The sequence below is a fragment of the Strix uralensis genome, chromosome 2, assembly GCF_047716275.1.
Source record: "Strix uralensis isolate ZFMK-TIS-50842 chromosome 2, bStrUra1, whole genome shotgun sequence".
NCBI lineage: Eukaryota > Metazoa > Chordata > Aves > Strigiformes > Strigidae > Strix > Strix uralensis.
The window spans coordinates 62812811-62834239 of NC_133973.1; the positions used below are offsets into that span (position 1 = coordinate 62812811).

The window sequence follows — 21429 nt, forward strand, 5'->3', positions numbered from 1 at the left end:
ATTTCCTGTTCGTGCCCATTGCCCCTTGTCCTGAGCAGACTTGGCTCCATTATCTTTACTCCCCCCATCAGTTACTTACGCTTGTGGATGTGATGCCCCTGAGCCTTCTCTTCTCCAGGCTGAACAGTCCCACCTCTCAGCCTTTCCTCATAGGAAAGATGCCAGTCCCTTAATCATCTTCAAGGCCCACTGCTGGACTCCCATATGTCTCTCCTGTACTGGGGAGCCCACCAGTGGACCCAGCACTCCAGCTGTGTCTCACCTTTGCTGAGGGGACGGATCACCTCCCTTGACCTGCTGGCAGTGCTCTGCCTAATGCACCCCCAATGGCTGTTGGCTGCCTTTTCCAACCTAGATGATTCTGTGATTCTGTGACATACTGCTGGCTCGTGGTCAGCTTCTTGTTCATCAGGACCCTCAAGATAAGAAAAAAAACAAACCCCAAATCCACCTTCTGCAGGTCAGGCTGTCTTGCTGTATAGTTTCATCACACTGATGGAGACAGAAGTTCAGGCATGTAAGAAATACAACTAAACCTTTAAGTAAATTTCAGTACTGGCAACTTCTTGAATTTTCACATTGCAGAAATAAATTACTGGTTCTAGCTTTCTGTGGCTGTTGAAGCATGATAAAATTTATGTACTTTTCTATGTGTGAGTGTTTCTCACTTTAGTTCAGGAGCTGCCTGATTCAGAAAATTGGTTTTGGATCTCTAGGTCTCTCTTGTTATGACCTAGATGGTCTCTTCTGAGCCTGTGCTTTCATGTTTTTCTTTCATAGTGCAACAATTTTGGACCCATGAGGGTTTGTAAAGTACATCTAAGGCATCCATGAAAGGTGGCCAAGAATTGTTAACCTGTTGCCAAATTTGCATTCGCTATATATCAGTCTCAAATCCAATTTTTAAATTTCTAAGACAGCAGTTCAAAACATGTTGACAACTGGTGTTTATATAGCAATATACAACATAAGTAAAAATGTGTATCTTCTATCCTGATCTCTTCTAAAGATGTAAGTCCTTTTCTTTTATGAGACTAAAATCCTCCAAGAGCTTGATAGAGTTTCATGACTTTGAGTTCCTAGTAGTTTCTTTGTGCAGTGCCATGTATTGCAGTATCTGGCATTGACTTGCATGGATGATTGGGGCAGGATCTGCATTGAAGGGAAGGTCAATGTTCTTCCTGGGTACTGGTGAAGGAAGGTTTTCTGTTACAGCTGATGTGTGTGGAGTTGAGAGTCTAGCAGTATCCTGACTGTCATGTGTGTATTAGAGAGAATGAAAACTATGAAAAAGAGAAGGAAACACAACAGGACCTTCTGCAAGAAAGGTTGACAAGATTCCCCTTTAGAATTAAATTCCAGGATATTAGGAGAACAACCCACTTACAGAAATGGAGGATGTTAGGTTAGCTAACTCCTCTTTGATCCACAGCTTCAGCAAACAGTTCCTAAATCCCTACACAGCATCAGACTGTACAGTTGTGTTCACTTTGAAGAAATAGTCATTAATATGGCACAGCACCCTGTCAGTCCTATTTATACAACTCTGGAATAATTTTTCATGAGGTTAAATCCCAGACTTAGATTTGCTTTGATCTGGTGTACAGCTAAGGGGTTCAGAAAAGAGAAATCCTTATTAATTAGTGGCAGAGCCAAAAGTAACTGCTGAAGACTGTTTTTTTTGTAGTTTAGTCCTCAGATACTTAAAACACCTATTATGAACTGAAAATTGAAGTAACTTATTTCAAGTTGTTTTGTACATAAAATGGACTATATAAGAATAGAAGCTGTGCTTTAAATTCAGGGATCTGAACATTGGCATTGACTATTCTTGTCCTTTTATACTGTGTAAATAGAAAAATGCAAAAAAAGGAAATGTTCATGGCTTTATAAATGGTAAGTGAAAGATGCCTGGTGATTTAAAAAGTGTTTACAAGTTTTTCTTGCTAATACAGAGATTTTGGTTGAAGTTCCTGCCTTACAGAAGGGAAGCTTTGTATTTTAACTCCCTGGAGAGAGAGTGAAATACAAAGTTGTTCTTTTATTTTTAACATGCTTTAAAATGTTCTTTAAATTAGATTATTATAAAGAAGCAGTCAGCTGAAATTGTCATTAATCATATCTGTTCTCTCATTCTAGGCATTAAATCTGGCATATTCCAGCATCTACAGCAACTACAGGAATTTTGTTGGTCCCCCTCACTTTAAAGTCATCTGTAGACTTCTTGGGTATCAGGGTATTGCTGTGGTGATGGAGGAGTTGCTGAAAGTTGTCAAGAGCCTGGTATGCCAATTGTCTTTCATTTTCTGCTATTCCAAATGGTTTCTGGTAGGAAATATCTCAAGAAAAACAAAGTGAAAGTAAGATCTCAGATAAAACTAATTAAAATGTTACTTCCTTTGAAGTTCAATATAAGCTGTGTTTGAGAGCACTCAATGTCTTGTGGAAGCGGTAGATGATGTGCCTTGGTAGCCTGAGCAATGTTTTGAAAACCTATGCTGTTAGGTCCTGGGTAAACTCTGGAGTATGAATGTTTCAAATTAGTTGATTTCAACTTAAAGATTGTACTGTAAATTCACTTTCTCGATATTTTTGGAGCAGAGCTGTGGTGTGCTTTCTGCTTTGCCTAACTTCAGGGTTTTCATTAATAACATCATTGATAGATGACACCTTAATAACAGGGGAGGTTTAATCTGTGCTTGATCTAGCAATGGATAGCATCAAGCCTATTTAGAAGAGTGCTCAGACCAAATGTTGAAGAAATTATCCCTACAGCCTTAGTGTCTTTTATAGGAAAGGGTCTTTTCTGTAACTAGGAGGAGGTTGAGGGACTGGCTGTTTGCTGTATTTTTAGTATCTATGTATATAGGCATAATGCATTGCAGTTAAGTTTAAGCCAAAGAAATTGTCTTTTCCTCCCTGTCCCTGTTGCCTGTAAGGAGCATGTTGCCAGATTAATCCAACTATACCAGGGGATAGCTGTAGTATTCATAATCTCGTTTCAGACACTCAACACATTTGGCAGTTTGCTTACAGTAATTCCCACAATGTTCTAAGTACATTTTTGATGTTCTAGAAAGACTGGAGCTTGCTTGAAGGGGTGGTGAGGTCTAATCTTCAGGGAAGGAGGAAAACACAGATATTTTTCATAGTTTGGGGTTGTGTTGGTTTGTTGTTTGGGGGGGGGGATTTTTTTTATTATTATTTAGGTGGTAAATCATCTCAATTCATTAAAGGTAGCATTGAAAGCTTGGATATTTATAAAGAAGGCTAAAAGGCTGGGGGAGGTATCCTGCTGATGCCTGATGCAGGTTCTCAGATGTAAGGAGACAGATAGGAGATAGGTGTCTAGTGGGAGGAAGGCAGACGACTGTAGGCTGGGACTGTGTCTTAACTGGTATGTCCAGAATAGCCAGTGTGAGCTGTTACAGACATACTTAATGCTGAGGGTTTTTCTCATGTTGCTTTTGAAAGCATTCAGATGTTACCTTTTTTTACCAAAAAAATAAAAGTTGGTTAGGCAATAGAGACAGTCTGCAAGAGAAGAACATGGTTTCCTCTTTTTCACCTTCCTGGCCTTAGCTGTTGTGCCACTCTTCCTGTAGCAAAAGGTGGCTAATGCCATATGAAGGAAAATGCAGAATCACAGAATCATCTAGGTTGGAAAGGACGTTGAAGATCATCCAGTCCAACCGTTAACCTAGCACTGACAGATCCCAACTACACCATATGCCCAAGCACCATGTCAACCCGCCTCTTGAACACCTCCAGGGATGGGGAGCCCACCACCTCCCTGGGCAGCCCATTCCAACGCCTAACAACCCGTTCTGTAAAGAAATGCTTCCTAATATCTAGTCTAAACCTTCCCTGGCGCAACTTGAGGCCATTCCCTCTTGTCCTATCACTTATTACTTGGTTAAAGAGACTCATCCCCAGCTCTCTGCAACCTCCTTTCAGGTAGTTGTAGAGGGCGATGAGGTCTCCCCTCAGCCTCCTCTTCTCCAGACTAAACAACCCCAGTTCCCTCAGCCGCTCCTCGTACGACATGTGCTCCAGACCCTTCACCAGCTTCGTTGCCCTTCTCTGGACACGCTCGAGTAATTCAATGTCCTTTTTGTAGTGAGGGGCCCAAAACTGAACACAGTAATCGAGGTGCGGCCTCACCAGTGCTGAGTACAGGGGTAAGATCACTTCCCTGTCGCTGCTGGCCACGCTATTTCTGATACAAGCCAGGATGCCATTGGCCTTCTTAGCCAGCCGCCTGGGCACACTGCTGGCTCATGTTCAGCTGGCTGTCAATCAACACCCCCAGGTCCCTCTCTGACTAGCAACTGTATTCATTTGAAAAAGTTGCCTTTTTGAAGATGATGACTGACAGAATTAAGCGCAAGATTTTTAGTGCTTGTTCAATTCACGTGTAGTTGGAATGCAATTTGTTGTAAAGTTTCTCAGTTCAATAACGCTGACATGTTTACACCATCTGTTTTCTTGTAGTTACAAGGGACGATTCTTCAGTATGTCAAGACCCTAATGGAAGTGATGCCTAAGATCTGTAGGTTACCAAGACATGAGTATGGTTCTCCAGGTTAGTTCCTGTTTGGTGTTACTGCAGTAGCCTTAATACAATGATACTAATGACTGTATTCTGGATCATGTGTACCTCCATCTTCCCCTCCCTTTCTTCTCTCTCCCAATAATCAGCACTTAGTCAGGTTTTGGGGTTTTTTTCATAACAAGAATCATTCAATGCTGGGCTTTCTGGAAGTACTTAATGAAGTTTTAAGACTTCTGTAGGGCAAATAAAAGGATGACAGCCTGTATATAGACAGCCTTATGACATAAATGATCTTGAGCTGGGATGTTCACAATAGTTTCTATTTCTAGTCTTTTTTCATAAGTGTGTTGATCTTTTCCCTCTGCAAGTCAGCCTCTCACACTTGTTCTGTTTAAATGTCTAATTTAGATAACCATGATTCTCTGGAAAAGCTCTATTCCCTCTTCCTTTGCCCTTATCAAATGTAAGATACTGCTGAGAGGCAAACTGGTCCTGCCAGAATAGTTATGTGTGGGGCACGTTTTAGCCACTTAACAGGAGGTATGACAGTTGCAGATGAAGAAATGATTTTGAAAGCTGCTTGCCACTGTGGAGAAATAATTGGCTAATTAGTATTTATCACATTGTTCACTGAAATTCTGAAACTGCTTCCCCCCCTTCAAAATACTCCTCCTCCACAACTTCTAATTAACACAAATTAATCCTTCCATGTGCCACCCACCTCCTGAGTATATCTTTATTTTTCCAGAGTCGCTTAGGTTTATTAAATGCCACTCCAACTGGAATGAGGTTGGTTTTTTTCTGCTTCCCACAGATTGCTTGACGTTCATTACCAATGTTAAATGAAATCGAGGACTTACTAAGTGCTTCCTTCCTGTTTTTCTCCCTGGAACGTAGAAATGGATGAATCATGGTAGTTAGCAGTATAAAAATAATCTATCTGAGGTTTTTAGCCATTCATTAAGGTCTGATCGCAAAAGCAGTAGGTATTCTCAAATATAGATTATGCATCACCAGAGTCTGTGATGCTACAGGTGACATTAGGAAGCTCATAGTCTCTTGCCAAAAATCCTCACCTGTAAGTATTTGGCAGGAGATGCCCAGGAGCTTAAGCAGAAGCTTTCTCTTGAGGTTAAAAGGCAATCCATCCTATAGGAAAGGCAAAACTTTACTTAGGCAATGGTAGCCTTCACGGGATTGATAAAAACGTTTTAAAGTCCTTCATCACTTTCCTGTTTTGTAGAGATCACAAACTGCTTTGACTTTGTATTTACTCTTGCAAAAGAAGTCCCGTATGTTTAGATGCCTACTGTACTGAGAGATCAGAGTAACTCTTGGTTTTATGATGGAAGATCATAGCAACTAGAATTGGACTGGATCTCAAAAACTCGCCTGATTCTCTGCTCCTTCACTGCCCCTGTTCCTGACAGGTTTTCTCTTGACACATGTTTTTTTCCTCTTCTGAACTATTTCTAGCAGTGGACACTTAATAACCTTCTGGAGAGTCTCTTCCAAGAAATGGCAGAGACAGCCTTTATAGCACTGTCACACTACCTCTCCCTTTCCTTTTGAACACACTAGACAGAAGAGGTGTGTGGAAGCTCAGGGCACCTCCATTCCTCTCTCGCATCACTGAAGAATCACGTTGTGCTCTCTGATGCCTCCCCATCATGGAGCTGTCTGCTCATGGAGCAGCTCTGACTGATAAAGGAAAATGTTCTCTGTGATGGGGATGTGTAGATTTTAGCCCTCATCTGGCATCTTGAGAGGAACTGCCAGATTGTAGAAGGGCAGGCTGAAACCGTGCTTGATTGAAATCACTGTCCTCTCCTTTCTGTGCTGAATTCTCCCCTGTAGTAGTCTTTGCCACACCTTGTTTACTTGATTTGCCACAGAAAATGCAAGCTAATACATGCCAACTGTTGTCTGTTCCCTCCTCTGCCTCTGAAAGCTTCCTGCAGAAGCTAGTAGTTGTAGTAGTAAGTCTGAGTGCTATGGAGCATGTCTGTGTGCTGCTTCTATTCTTTCATAACAAATCATTTAATCACTTCTTTATAATTGGCACGCACTACATGTACAGACCAAAAATGTGATTCCGATCCACAGATTAAATATGTAGATTCTCATCTGTCTTGACGTAACGTACATTTAGCAATTCAGAATTAGTTTCCTGAGTCCATTCTCTATATGCAAAGCAGTTTAATTATGCAAGTAAATAAGTCTCTAGTTATTGCATACACTTCCGACTTTTCATTTAGAGAGCTTTGTTTGGACTCTGTTGATTGCAGTTCCTTGAGCCCTACACAATCAGCCCTCTAGACTTGTGGATTTCTCAATGGTGATTTATTCCTCCTAAAAGGAGCAGGGTACAGACAGTGGCATCAGAGTTGTTCAGGAGTCCTGTTTGCCAATGGGTTTGTTTCCATAGGAACAGTCTAAAGCACTGCGGAACTTGCTCATCTTGTAGTCATAAAAATATTTGTCTAAAAATACATTAAGCATAAGGATTTTTAAAGGGACCTCTTAAAGTCACTAAAGCTCTTAAAGGAGTATTGGCCTGTAAGAGTTTTAGCCTGAAATTTCATCTTGGAGGTAACATTTTCTTATGCTATTTTTTGAATATTTGAATATGGCGTTCCTGCTTTTAATAAATGAGTATTTCATGTCCTGCCACTCTGAAGTGTCACTGGACACGATGAGGAAACTAGTTCGTCAGCTCTGCTGTGAGATGAGGCTTAGATTTTTGTCACTGGTATATCACCCGTCCAAAAGAAAGATTTTAAAAAGAAATCAATGAGCTTAGTAAGATATAAACTTGGTGTGAAATTAGCCCAATTGTGTATTTTTTCCTAAATACAGAATTTCTGTGTTTCTTCTTTAAAAAAAAAAAATAAAATCAAGGAAACAAAAAAACTAAAGCTGGTGCAAGGCAAAATACTCATTACACCAGGCCATGATCTCTTGAAATCCTCCTTGTTCGCACAGCAGTGGGGAAGCCTCCCAGTGCCTCATGTTGCTGGCTGCAGTGTTCCTGTCCCTCCCTGGGCTGATTGTGCTGCTGTCAACATCTTCTGAGCTGCTCCAGCACAGCAACCTGGCAAAAAAGCAGTCTTCAACCCCTCCTTTTTCTGCAGTATTTTGGGTCAGGGTCTAGTGGTAACTGGATCTAGCATGGGCCGGGAAGCGTGGTGGAGGACAGCAGCGGCTAGAGGCTGCTGGGGAAGCATCGCGTGGGGCACAGCAGGAAGGGTTAAGCAATGCTTCCCATTATCCCAGGTTCTTGATCAAACTTGGATGAGTAGGAGAATAAGTTAATTTCTTGGCTTGAGTCCTCATAGGGAAGAATGTGAAAGGAATTTTTTCACAGGTTTTTCTGGAACCTGTCCATTGGAGAAAGATTTGGGAGGGAGTCGCCTAGATGATTGTGAAAGGGCAGTAAGGACTCATTAGATATGCAGAATAATAGGATATTTCTTTCTAGCAAAATAAACACAGAGCACAGGCTCCATGATCATAATTCCCAGATACATGGATATGCTTAAACCTTATGAACATTTCTGTTGAAAGGAATGGCATGACTGCTAATATGCAGAGTTAACGATTTCTCTTGTGAGCCAAAGAGGTATTTGTGGCTATCATTTGAAGGTCTGTATGAAAGTGAACATAAACTAAAGGTCATTATAGCACCCAGTTTCTTGGGAGCAGTTTTGCTGTTGCAGATTAGCAGATTTTACTTGACAATAGTCAAGTCAGTACTCTGCAGAAAATAACCCAAAACACAACTAGACCAAGAATTATATTCAAGATCTAGTTTGTTGTTACTCAGCAATTCAGTTCTAGAATTAATAGCTAATTTATGTCCTAATCTTTGAGGAACCAGAATTGTTCCAAGCTCTGGAACGTGTTTCATTTGAGTCTGTAGGTGTGAACTGAGATTGGTCACCTTTCATTTTCTGTAAAATGAAGTGAAGAAATCCCACCAGCTTTGCATTGCATGTGTTGATTCGGTCTGACTTCCTAAATTAATTACTGTACAGGCTGCACAGCTGAAACCTGGCATCTGCTGTTTGAGTGCTGTTGAGATAGGATTTTGGAAGCAGAGATGGAACCTAATCCTTTACTAATCTTCTATGCTTTACTGGATCTATTTTATATCAACAGCCTATGCTTCTGTTGAGATCTGTGTAAATCAGAAACTGAGATTATAACATCGATTATTATGACACCTAACATCATCCCATCTGCAGGAATAGAGGAGTTAAATTAAAATTGCTTTCTTGGAGAGAAGGAATGGAAAACCTTGATTCATTTGCCTTGCAAAAATGCTATGTATATATAACTAATTCAGTAATTTGTGAATTGTACCCACAAATAAAATTAGGGGAAGGAGGAAGGTTGCAGGCAGTGAAGTGAAATAAACTTTCCTAAGACACTTGTTCTTTTTCCGGGGCTTCAGTATGCAAGCGTAGTCTTTGATAAAAATACAGTTCTGTGTCCTGCACAGTATAAGGAGGTGAAACCAGGAATGCCACTGCTCAAACATTAATGAAAACATGATGATGTATTTCTGCCACAGGACTCCACTGGGGAGCAGATCATGCTTTCAGTGTCATTTCTGTTCCACCAAAAATAGCCTCTGTAGCGCTGTAAACTTTTGCCTGTTTTGCTGGTAAATCAAGCCCTTCATCTAAGGGGAAGTAATGCACTGTTGATGGCAACGTTTGGAACAACTGCATGCTAAATAACTGGGTGTCATATTTTCAAAATAATGACACAGTTTGTGTGTGTGTATTTGTATATCCGTGTACGGACACTGGGGCTTTGGGTGATGAAATAAGGTTCTTTGTTAAGGACTTCGAGAGAAACTCTGTCACCTGGAGTGATCGTCAAAGACAATATGTAATTTTTATGGTATGAACCTCAAGCCTCTTTGAATTCTGCTATTCTGCTGCTTTTGGGTGGATTTACTGTCTTGCTTTGGTTTTAGTCACACCTTCAGTATGAGTTCCTTGTTGCCGGTCACAGTCCTCTGTGCTGCTCCTGGTTTCTCTCTGTGCCATCTTGCTCCTTTATGTTTGCTGTATGTGACATGGGTTATTCTCAGGATTTCACTGCCCATATAACATTGGAAAGATGATGAGAAAATTTTATCAGACATCAATCTCTTTTCTGAAACCCCACAAAATCCACAGGCCAGGCGGGGGATTGAGAGGAGTCTGAAACCCCTCCTCTTTTCCATCCCTGTCATGACCAATGGTTGATACCCTTTGCAGTAGCAGAATCATCCTTGCTGCTGTGCTCAGCTTCTATTTCTCACCAAGTTGCTCCCCACTCACCATACAAGCTAAAGGGGAAAACATCCCCATGTCTGTCCTTGTCACCGATATCCTGCTTGTTCGGATAGTGCTTTCTCACCATGGTGACTATGTGGAGAAGTCTGCAGTTACTCACTGTGTTTCAGGGAGTCTTCCAGCCCTCCTCTTGGTTCACCATCAATCTCTGTGTACATGTCATGGATACTTAGACCAGAAATGTAGGTAGATATTCTAGTTTGATTTCCTCTATGGCACAGATCTAAGTTCAGGATAACATGATGGACTTTTGTTTCCAGAAAGTCTTGGTATGAGGAAAGTATTGGACTTGACTTCTAGCAGTTGATCCTTAGAAGACTTTTCTTGCAAGACGTGGAAGCCCTTGCATCAGCAGAGAAAAAACAAAGGAAATACTAGGGCGTGTAACTGAAACACACTGTAGACTTGTGGTAAAGCTTGCTTCAATTCCCTCACTTTGCATTTTTTTCCTAGCATCAAGAATTGTGAAAAATTTTCTGTTGTATCACTCTGCCTTTTCAACCTCATCTTTAAAACAGGAGCCCCAGTATTCAGCACTGCAGCATCCCATTGCCATGGTGGGCAGGTGTGTTTAAACAATAAACCCAAGAGCTCACTGCTGCTCAAACACCTGGGAATTGCAATTGGCCTTTATACTGAACACTGACAGTCTTTTCCAGAGTTTTTTCATTACATAGTCCCCATGTTATGGGAAGGAGGGAGTTGGTGTTGCGCTGGCATGACTTGTTTGCTTTTTAGCTAGATTTAAATGTGTTTTCTCTGAATAAATCAAGCTCAGCAAGCACTCACTACATCTGACCTTTCTCCATTAGTTTTTCAGTTCTGTTTTTCTACTGAGTCACTAAACTACTAAAGTTAGCTCTGAAATTTATCTCCACTGAACGCATGTGGGAACGCTCATTTACTGCAGATTTTCTATTGACAAACAGCTCTTTGAGATGTATCAGATTCAGCCTTGCATCCCCTTGCCATGCACTTTACTGATGTTTTGTGTTACTAATTTTAATGATGTGAGGCTTTCAGTAGAAGTGTGTGGGTTAGCTACACAGTTCCCTCCTTCACTGTACATTTTCAAGTTCTTCTGCTGAATTTGAGGGATTTCCTTGGAATAGATACGCTTCAGGCTGTATTTCATGTTTGTGCACTCCCCTCTCAGCCGTTGCCTTGCTGGGTAAATACTGAAGCCTAATCTCCTGCATGGGAAGTGTTCATCTGTTGTGTCCAAGGAACACATGGGAAGGTGGTGGGGGGCATCTGTGCTCTCTTTCCTTGTCTCCTCTCAATTGCTTTAGATGGGATTGGGTGGTGATTTAACTGTCTGAGTTAATTCAATGTAATGGAAATGAACTGCCATATGTAGCACGCAATTCAAAAGCTTTGCACAATATATTTTCCTCTGTCATTAGTCGAGGTTTTTGGTGGCTTTTTTAAAGGGCCAGGCTTGTGCAGACAGATGGAAAAATGCTGATAAAAATTGACATGTAAAAAGCCAGAGAGCTGTCTGACCTTCTGTAGTTCTCTGCTTTTCCTCACCCACCCTGCACATCGCCTTAACCTCCACGGTGCTAACCAGATTGGGTCTCTGCAGAAGCTGCCAAGCCTGGGATTTCCTGGGCTTGTCTCTAACCAAGGGACTGCACAACCTTTCTGGGGCTGGGGGGAAAGGAGCTGGAAATACACCAGCATGTTACGCATCACCGTTGTTTGGGATGGGTTTGGTGGAAAAGACATATGTTTATGTAAATTATGTGGTTTTGAAAATCATAATTTTAGCTGGTTTTTAACAGCTTTTGGCAAAACTTGACAGAAACAGTGTTCTGACTGTGCTTGTCAGCAGGATCTGATGTACCCTTGCCAGCAGAGCTTGACTTGTGATTTCTGTATTTGTTTTGTGAGGTTGCAGATCACCTCTGGCCATCTGTGACACTGACAGAGTTGTAGCCTGACACCACACCTGTTCCCTGTATCTGTAGCGCTGGCTCCTTTCTGCCTCTGTCATCCTTGAAAATAACATTGAACGTGCCGGGTGGTGTGGCAGGTTGGGGGACAGAGGCTGGAACAGGACTAATAGCAGACCAGAGCCCTAGTCTCTCTTCCCGCTCCTGGAATTTATTTTCTTACCTCTTATACTGGTTCCCTTTTCTAGGAATGAGAAGCTAGGCACTCCATTTAACATGATTTGTCCAGTTAAAAAAGTCAGCACACCACTGGCTTAACACTTCGTAACCTCTGATTTTTAATGTATTTAAATACTGCTCCTTTCAGTTTTCTCTAGGCTGCACATCTGGAGATAAAAAAAATCTCATGTGCTGATACACAGAGAGAGAAAACTATAAACCTGCACCCTCTGTTAGTTGTGCTCTGATACTGTGTATTTATGCTCATTCGATGCAACCTTTGAATAGGCAGATTGGTTAGAAAGTTGGTATGCTTTTGAGGCAGAAAGAAAAATTAATCCTGATCCTTTTGACTCTTATCCACATGATTGGAATCTTTTGTCTGCTTTTCCAAAGTAACAGGTGTGCCTGTGTGATCATCACTAGATTCTGTTCTGGCTCCCCAGATTTAACTTTTATTCTTCTCTTTTGATTTCAGGTATCTTGGAATTTTTTCACCATCAGTTGAAGGACATTGTTGAATATGCCGAACTGAAGACCGTCTGCTTCCAGAATTTGCGGGAAGTGGGAAATGCCGTCCTGTTTTGTCTCCTCATTGAACAGAGCCTGGTAGGTGCCTGCTGTGCTAGTTTGAAAACCCATCTGTCTCTCAAAATGTACTCTCAAATTTTTGTTACTAACGTCATAAATAACAAGGCTGAAATCTGCAAGTTTGCTATTGCTAGTGGGCAGATGGATAGAAACAGTTCCCTGCTCCGATCTCTTACGGTCTTGGAGGGGCTGCGAGGTGCCAGGGATGCCTGACTTTGCTGGGTGAGAGACCTTGCCTCATGTATGGTACCTGAGGATCAAATATTGTGACCTTTATCATAAATTACGATCACATATAGTACTCCTGCAGTCAGTCACGGGGTGGTTACTTTCTTATGTCAATGAGTTGTGCATCTGGTACTGTTGTTTTCCTTTCCTGCTTGTCATTCCTGTTGTCATCTGAAATATCGCAGAGTTAATGTGAACAGCCTTGGACATCCTTCTTGCCGCTTGGATGGCTACCAGCAGTGCCCGCTCTGCCAGAAATTCATCTGTCCTAGTTTGAGTGAAGCTGTGAAACATGTCCAGTCTTTCAGCTGCTTCCTATAAGCCTAGCCTCTACCTTACAGCATGCAAAGCTGCCCGCTGCTGAGGGCATGGTGCTCTTTATCCCTACCTCTCTTTTTCTTTTCCCACTCTTCTTCCGCGTTATTACTATCTGCTGTTTAAGCAAAATGGCCAGACGTGTCATTTCTTTGTCTTCATGCTTTTGGGTGCTTACAGAGGGAAAGGTGGGCATTGCTTATGGACCAGCAAAGCAACAGGTGTGCTGTCTTCCCTTCCTCTACCTGCGTTATGCCTTTGGGACTTGGGTGTGGAGTCTCCTCCCTGCCTGTGCACACAGGGCGATCTGCCCACGCTGTGCAAGCACATGCTGCTGCTGAGGCTGGGCTGCCCATCACCTTGAGATCTCTTCTGACTGCAAACCAGCTATGGCATTTCCTCAGCAAGCTGGCTGGGGGCCTGCCTCTGCACCAAAATAAATTCTCATGTAAGACTCCTTCTCTAGGGTGTGTTAAAGCTGTTGATGTTAGATAAGGTAATGAAGACACGCTGTTCCTCAGAGTGCTGCTCATGGTGTTAGAGGATCCCTCCCTCGTGGTGGAGAGTAATTGGAGGGCCAGGTGACAAGCAGCAAACCCATAGTCAGTAATGGGATAACTGAAACAAAATGAGGAACTGGATTACTTTGGATTCAGGTTAGGAGGATGTGTAAGGAAGGGCCAGGCAGGTGAGGGCCCTCACTACCTTCTGGGAGGATTGCCTGAGGGTGTACCAAAGTGACACCAGCACTTGGAGGTACCTTCTTTGGGACGCCACCTTGGTGACACTTTCTAGTCATACACCTCTGCTTGCTTCCCATCTTATTTTTGCCCTTGGTGTTGCCCCAATGTCCTATCACGTATTTCAGTATTTTTCCACTGTGGTCATCCATCATAACTAAACTAGACTTTACCCCGGTGCAAAATGTAGGTCTGTAGTGCATCTCTGCTAGTGGGTGGGTCTTGTAATCTTGACTTCCTAGCACGTGTATTTTCATGGTGTTGGCATCAAGGAATTAGACCTGGGAAAGGCACACAAGCCCTGGTACTCCAGCCTTGCCAAGGGTGTGGCTGATGAACACCTATTCCAACACTAGTGGTGAGAGATTACAAATGAGCAGGGCCCTCACTCCAAAAATGAGGAGAGGGGCTTACCATGTCACGTGTTGTCTTTTGGTCATCTCTGCATTTTCTCTGCACATACCTACAGCAGCCAAGAACCAGGAGACATGCGTCTTCCTTCACCCTGTCCCTAAAGATGTAAAGTACTTCCTGAGAGGTGGTTCACTGCTGCTGTCCTGCGTCTCAGCCCGCCTGGCAGGGAGATGCCCCCACCACGATACTGGGTTGTGGGTATAGGGCTGGTAAAAATAACCAAGCAGTGAGTCATCATCTTCACCGCTCTGTTTGTCTGTGCAGGGGCCGTCTGCTGCTTTCACTCCGCAATTACTCACTCTGCATTAGTTTTTTTAATAAATACCCTGTCCTTTACGAACTGCCATCTGAAGGTGAGAGGAGAGCTGCTGGAGTTTATTTGGGAATCCAGGGTAACCTGGTGAAATCAATCCGTCTTTGGGAGCGATCCCTTGAGGAGAGCGAGGCTGGGAGCGGCCGTGCGGTGGCGATGGAGGCTGGCTGCCCTCTGGTGTTTCTGCGATGGTGTGCTTTTGGGAGCCCGTTTTGGGGATCTGGTGTGGTTTGGGGATTCTTCCATCCTAAATGCCTCTCATTTCCTTTTTGTTCCAGTCCCTAGAGGAAGTGTGTGACCTGTTGCACGCGGCGCCGTTCCAAAATATCCTGCCCAGAGTTCACGTCAAAGGTATTGACTAAGTGAAAACACCTTCCTGGGGTAATGGTTTCCAGTTTTCTTGCCTGTTGCTGCGGTTTCTGTGACTGTCCCCAGCCATCCTTTACAACACCGCTGTTAATGACAGGACAGAGGTAACGGATTCAGGCCTGATTGCCTGGCTGAAAAATATGTGCTGCTTAGTGAGGCTCAGTGCAAATTACAAGAGGAGGAGGAGGAATGCTCTGACAGGAGAACATGGGATGGATACCCAGGATAGTATTACCCCTCTATGTGGGTGTGGTGAGAGACTTTTCCAAAGGTGCTGTTTAGCTTATGTGATTGTCAGTTACATGGGGTGGGCTTGATCATACAGAGTATAGGAAGTCTGTCAGCAGAGTAAGTAAATACAAGTGGTCCCTGGTCCCAGGAGACTTTTCACGTGCCTTTTTACTAAACTGGGCATGCAGTGGTGAATCTTTGCAGGATTGCTTCCTTTGGTATCTGCTTTCCTCATCCTTCATCATCAGATGATGAGCTTTTTCCCCCCTAACGCTTCTTTCTGCATTGCTCCTCTTGTCTCCTTTCCTCTCCGTTTCTCGCTGCCAGAGCAGCTGATTTGTTCTGCTCAGAGAAATCCTCTCAGCTAAAAATCTTTGCGAATATGTCCAGGCTCATCATTAGCTACTTGCATCTCTGCATAAAACTAACCAGACCATTGTAAACAGTATTTTCCCATTTGCCAGAGAACATTTCTTACTTGCCAGTGATGAGGGGGTGCCAGCTGCTTTTTTAAGCCTTGCTACACATAAGATTCCACCCTCATTATACCCCACCTCCTAGAGTCAAGCATTTTATGGATGATAAGGACAATTTTCTTGGCTTAGTACAAGTGGGAGTCAAATATGTTCGCAGCAGCAGCATAATAGAGCCTTATATTCTTTCTTGAATTAATTAATTAAATGTATTCTACTACAAATCCTTTCTGTTTGCACATGTAATGCAACATTTTAGAATATAAATATATTTGAAGATTAACCAGCTATTTAGAAGTAAAATTACCTATAAAAGTAATACACCCAGTTTTCTTCTGCACTGAATAAAGATTGTGTGAAAATAAGAATTTTCTTGGTTAATTGCAATTTATCAGTGCTCTGTTTTGGTTTTTTCCTTTCAGAGGGTGAAAGACTTGATGCTAAAATGAAGAGACTGGAATCAAAATATGCTCCACTACATTTGGTTCCTCTCATTGAAAGACTGGGCACACCCCAGGTAATCTCTCTCATTTGTGTCAGAAGCAATTCCAAGAAATTTCTGAGTGCTAGAAAGCCTGTCCTTTCACATGTGCTGTGTCAGAACCTTCACATCCAGCTTGTTCACGCAACAGGATTTTATTTTTTTTTTTTAGATCTATGGATCTGGTAAAGCTGTTAAAGCTCAGAAGTTTAAAACATTTGAGAGTGGCGTGGAGGTGACACGTTTTGGGGAAAATGCTAATTTGTATGTCTGTTGCTATGTGATACCTTCTCAGTGTAAGGGCCAGCCTAGGAGGTCTTAGTGCAAATTCCACCAAAAGCCATCAGTTTTCTTGTGCATGTGTATATATTTTTTTTAAAACAATTTATTCCTCTTTCAGCCAGATGATTAGAAACTCTTGGAAAATCAGCTGTCATTTGAGCTGAGCTCTCCTGGAAACAGTGACGAAAAAGAACGTTCTTGAACTGCCTTTGCAGCTTCAGCACTATTTTCCTTTCTCTCAGTGTGAGGGGTGCATTCATTCCCTGCTAACCTTAGCAGTTTACAAGCGATTGAGATGTGAATAGTAGAAGCTAAGAGCAGAGTGCTCTGAAGCAGACTTCAGACTGCTTTTGTCAGCATAGGTGCTGCATTTTGGCAGGTGTTGCTGCAGCAGGAGAGAGCTCTCAGTGTGACGGCACGAGCTGGGACAAGCCCTAACCGGCTTTGCCTCCTATGGGTTTTGTCTGAGCCTGTTTGTGCTGCCTGTGGAGCTTTCCCGTCTCTAACAGCAGCAGGCGTGGGAGACGTGCAGCAGAGCGCAGGCAGGAGCTGCTGCCCGTACTAGCAGCACAGCACTGAACTCTTTGGTTTTGCTCTCTGCCTCCATTCAGGCAAAGAGTTCTTTAATGGTCCCTGGGACGAGTCCCAGATTAGCATTACTGCAGTTAATGTTACCTTCCAGCCTGTCTGCTTGAAAGGGCTTTTACAGTTTTCTCCGAATGTTTTTTTCACTGAACTGAACTCCAGGTGAGCGGCCTCTGACCTCACTTAAAGTCAGAAAAAATTGCTGCTAGAATAAACCAAGTGAAAGTGAAAAACGTGTTTGTTGTTTTTTTCTAAAGAAAGTCTTGTGGTCACGTGGCTTTTAGCAGGATTTTTCACTTTGTTTCTGTCCCCCTTAGCAAATAGCAATCGCAAGGGAAGGGGACTTGCTGACCAAAGAACGCCTCTGCTGCGGCCTGTCCATGTTTGAGGTTATCCTGACGAGGATCCGCTCCTTCCTGGACGATCCCATCTGGCGTGGGCCCCTGCCCAGCAATGGGGTGATGCACGTGGACGAGTGCGTGGAATTCCATCGACTCTGGAGCGCGATGCAGTTTGTCTACTGCATCCCCGTGGGAACGCACGAGTTCACCGTGGAGTACGTACTGCCCAGCTGCCAGCGGTCCGCCTGCGGGCAACAGCCCTCTGCTTGTCACTGGCCGGGGGGCCTAGAATGGAGGCGTTTGTTTGCCCGTCTGCAAGAGCTCAGTGTGAAAACAAGGGAGAGGGTTGCAGTCGCTGGGAGGGGCTCATAATTCATGAACACAGATATTATTGTATCTTTATTGAAAATAACCCTCTATTTTAAAGTACTGCCAGTGTATAATGAATGAGCCCACAACAAACAGGCCCTAGCAGGCGTCTTTCAATAGTAGTCAGACCCCTACGGACGCTGAACTTAAATAAAATAGCTGAACATTCGTGCATGTATTTCTAACAAGTATTTCTTCTCTGAATTAAGAGCAAGAACGAGCACTTGGAAGTTAACATGATTAACACGAGTTAACCAGGAACTGTAGTTCTTGGTTTTGTTAATTTTGATAATACCCTTATTTTGAAAAACCGTTGAGCTGTAACGTGCTTTCACTGAGCAATTATGGAGGCAACAGCATAGGACGTTTGCTTCCTTTCATGCCTGCAGCCCAAAGGAGCAGAGTGGTGTTCCCACTTTTGTTTCCTTTGCAAGTGGTGTTTCCTTTGCAAATGAAATGTAATGCTGCTGGAGTCTCATGGGGAGTAAATGTTTTTGGAGTAATTGCTTTGTGTAAAACTAGGGGGGGAACTTTTTTTTTGGTTAAGCATCCATTTGCATCGCTTGTGGTATCTGGAAAGAGAATTTACTAGAGATTTTGCAGTATTTTCTGGATTAATGTCTAACATATTCATTATTTAGTATAATGGCCGATTAGTGAGCATTTCCTGTGGATACGTTTCTGAAGATTTAGGTGAAACGTGCTTTACGTGGTGTGTTTCCTGTCTCAGGCAGTGCTTTGGAGACGGCTTGCACTGGGCTGGCTGTATGATCATCGTGCTTCTGGGACAGCAGCGTCGCTTTGATGTGCTGGATTTCTGCTACCACCTGTTGAAAGTCCAAAAGCATGATGGCAAAGACGAGGTTATAAAGAATGTGGTGAGTTGGAAACATCTGTTCTGTATTCGCTGCAGTAAAAAAGACAACACTAGATCAGAACTGTTTGTACTTGGATGCAGTGTAGATGTAGCAATCGCTTTTTAGAGTGAAATGCTGAAAATGAGGGCACCGGGGGCTTTAGGAGCAAAAGATTAAGGCATTAGTACTGGAGTTTGACGACTGGTTAGTGAGAATTCCGATTTCCTCAATATGTGGGATTTTCTTAATGCTTTCCATCTCATATAAATGCATTCAGATTATGACAAGGCTGCTGTAAATAGCCCTTCTTTGTACAAAAAGCAGGACTGTCAAAAACCAAAATGCACCTTGGATTTTCACTGGTTTAGCAGTGGAAGGGAAACATTCGTAACATTGCTGGGAGAGGTGAGGTAACAGCATTTGCTGCTTTTGTGTCTAAGACTTTTTATCTCCAAAGCTAATTCCTCTGTGTCTGTTTTTTTGATGTTGCAGCCTTTGAAGAAAATGGTTGAGAGAATTCGCAAGTTCCAGATTCTGAATGATGAAATAATTGCTATTTTGGACAAGTATTTGAAGTCTGGCGATGGAGAGAGCACACCCGTGGAACACGTGCGCTGCTTCCAGCCACCTATTCATCAGTCCCTTGCCAGCAACTAGACTTCCCACCTAACAATACATTTTGCACCTATTTAGGCTGAAAGTATGAGGAAAAAACAACAAACAAAACCCACACCAACAGTTCCAAGGAATATTCTCATCAGCATTTTTCAGTATGCCTGTGCCATTTGAGTGGTGCACTGTCCTCTTCAGTCTCCAAGCACAGTAACTGTATACAATCCATACTTATTTTTCTAGACTAAAATTTTATACACTGATTAAAAACTTGCGACTCTAAAAGATTTTTGAAATCTCTTTGCATTCCTGTACTGAGGTGGCCATTTTCGACTGGACTGGTGTAATTTTCCCCTGAAGCTGTCAAAATAATAGCTGTGGAGGATAAGAAACTGGGTTCTGTAGGAAAAAAAATTTAGAAATCAATTCCTAATTGTTTGTATTAGAGCATTAATTGCTTAATTAGCCTTTATTAAAAAACAACCAACAAACTCTGCTGGTGCTTTGTGAATAATTTTTCTAGTCAGTTGATTATTTTTTCTCTTTGTAAAACTATTCTCTGAGATCAGTAATTACGGAAATGAAGGCTAATTAAGGTGATTGTTTCAAAGTTATTTAACATGGAGGTGACTGATAGTATTCTGATCTTTTTAAAAGGCAGTAGTTTGATTGGAATGGGGACTGTTTACTTTTTACTAATGAGAGCTTCTAACACAATTTATATTTTTGATTGGCGAGACATACCTGTGTACCAAAATACATGTTTACAAGTGATAAGGAATTCTTGTTTACAGGAATCTTGACTACAGTGATCAGGTGTAATCTATCCCAGTACATAAGCTCTAACGATGTTAATCATGATTTACTTATGGAAAGTATTTGTTTAATTACACTTACTGTATCATGCAAACACTGCATCAGTAAAATTGTTTGTAAAACTTTGCAACTGTAAAAGCTGAATTTTAAAGCAACCTCTTCAGCCAAAAGTACTAACTCCTGCTTGCTTACTGCAGGATCCTAGCAGCGCTTTTTGGTTGGCCATCAGCATCAACCCAAAAAGAAATGTGAGTTAAGATGGCTGGAACACACAGATGGATAATTACCCATTTTACCCAGGATATGGATTTCTGGAGATGGTATTTGGTTAATGTTTCTAACCTACAGTGTGAAACCAAGAACACCTCCCTTTGAGAACGCCTTTTTCTCCCTTCCTTCTTACTAGTTCAAGGTTAGTTTACAGCACATCTCTTGTCCTGCTTAGCTCTTTTCAGCTGTTTCACCGCAATGGAATTGAGTCCAGTAATGGGTAGAAATGAGCACAAGAGATGAGGAACGTGTAGGTACCGGGGTGGCAGGGAACTGGATTTGTAAGGAAAGAAATAAAGAGAGGATAGAGATTTGCCAGGCACCCTATAAGCAAGTTTCTACTACCACCATTTTTCCCAAGACATTTGTGCTCAAGAGCTGCTGTTGTCGTGGGAGCACACAGGAGGCTGCCCGGTGCGTGGGAGATACAAGTAGGAAACATTGTGCTTCGCTACACCAGCTTGTTGCAGGATTTCTTTCACAAGGTGCTTAACAGACAGTTTTCTTTAAGTAACATTTCTTTTTAGTTCTCAGACGACTTCTAGTCAACCAAATACTTCCCTATGCTTCAGGCTTCAATTAAGGAAATGAACAAGTTCCTTAATTTGTTCAGATAATCATTGGTTTTCAGATAAGTCTCACACACCTGAGGCTTTGGCTTGGCACTGTGGTTAATTAATAAAGCCTGTTTTTTTGTTCAAGAACAATTTAAAGTAACTAACGCTGTGAGTAAAGTAAGTTCTAATTCCTACCAGTTAACTTTTAGAAGAAAGAGAATTGGTCTCTAAATACTAGCATTATATGATCACTTTTTTCCATTTAGTATGAGTTTAAGAGAATTCAAACATTAGTCCTATGAGATGTTTGTTTCCTGTTGTTCAAAGGTAGGTTGCTTTTTTTTTTCTAACAGGATTATTAGACTTGACGGGAGCTAAAACCTCTTCACCTGGTGTAACTGCTTCTCCTACCTAAAAGGAAAAATGCAGCAAGGTGCACAAAAGCCTTAACTTTTTCATTTTTTCATTACTTCTCATCAAAAACTGGGTCTCGAGGCCAAAGTGCCTATTGCAACATAAAGTAACAGACTCCACCACCTGAAGTCGTAACCTGCTGTTTGGA

General features: G+C 42.3%; 1 protein-coding gene across 3 annotated transcripts in view; it reads left to right on the forward strand.

Annotated features, from left to right (window-relative positions):
• The window catches only part of CYFIP1 (cytoplasmic FMR1 interacting protein 1), an 84413-nt gene extending 64247 nt beyond the window's left edge, over positions 1-20166 (forward strand). For all 3 annotated transcript variants that reach the window (XM_074858966.1, XM_074858965.1, XM_074858967.1), the window contains 8 exons: positions 2140-2283; positions 4495-4585; positions 12502-12632; positions 14903-14975; positions 16120-16214; positions 17363-17601; positions 18486-18633; positions 19105-20166. In XM_074858966.1, coding sequence (XP_074715067.1) covers positions 2140-2283; positions 4495-4585; positions 12502-12632; positions 14903-14975; positions 16120-16214; positions 17363-17601; positions 18486-18633; positions 19105-19269 — 1086 coding nt within the window. In that variant the 3' untranslated portion in view covers positions 19270-20166. The remainder of the gene's footprint in view (positions 1-2139; positions 2284-4494; positions 4586-12501; positions 12633-14902; positions 14976-16119; positions 16215-17362; positions 17602-18485; positions 18634-19104) is intronic.
• The last annotated feature ends 1263 nt before the right edge of the window (positions 20167-21429 follow it).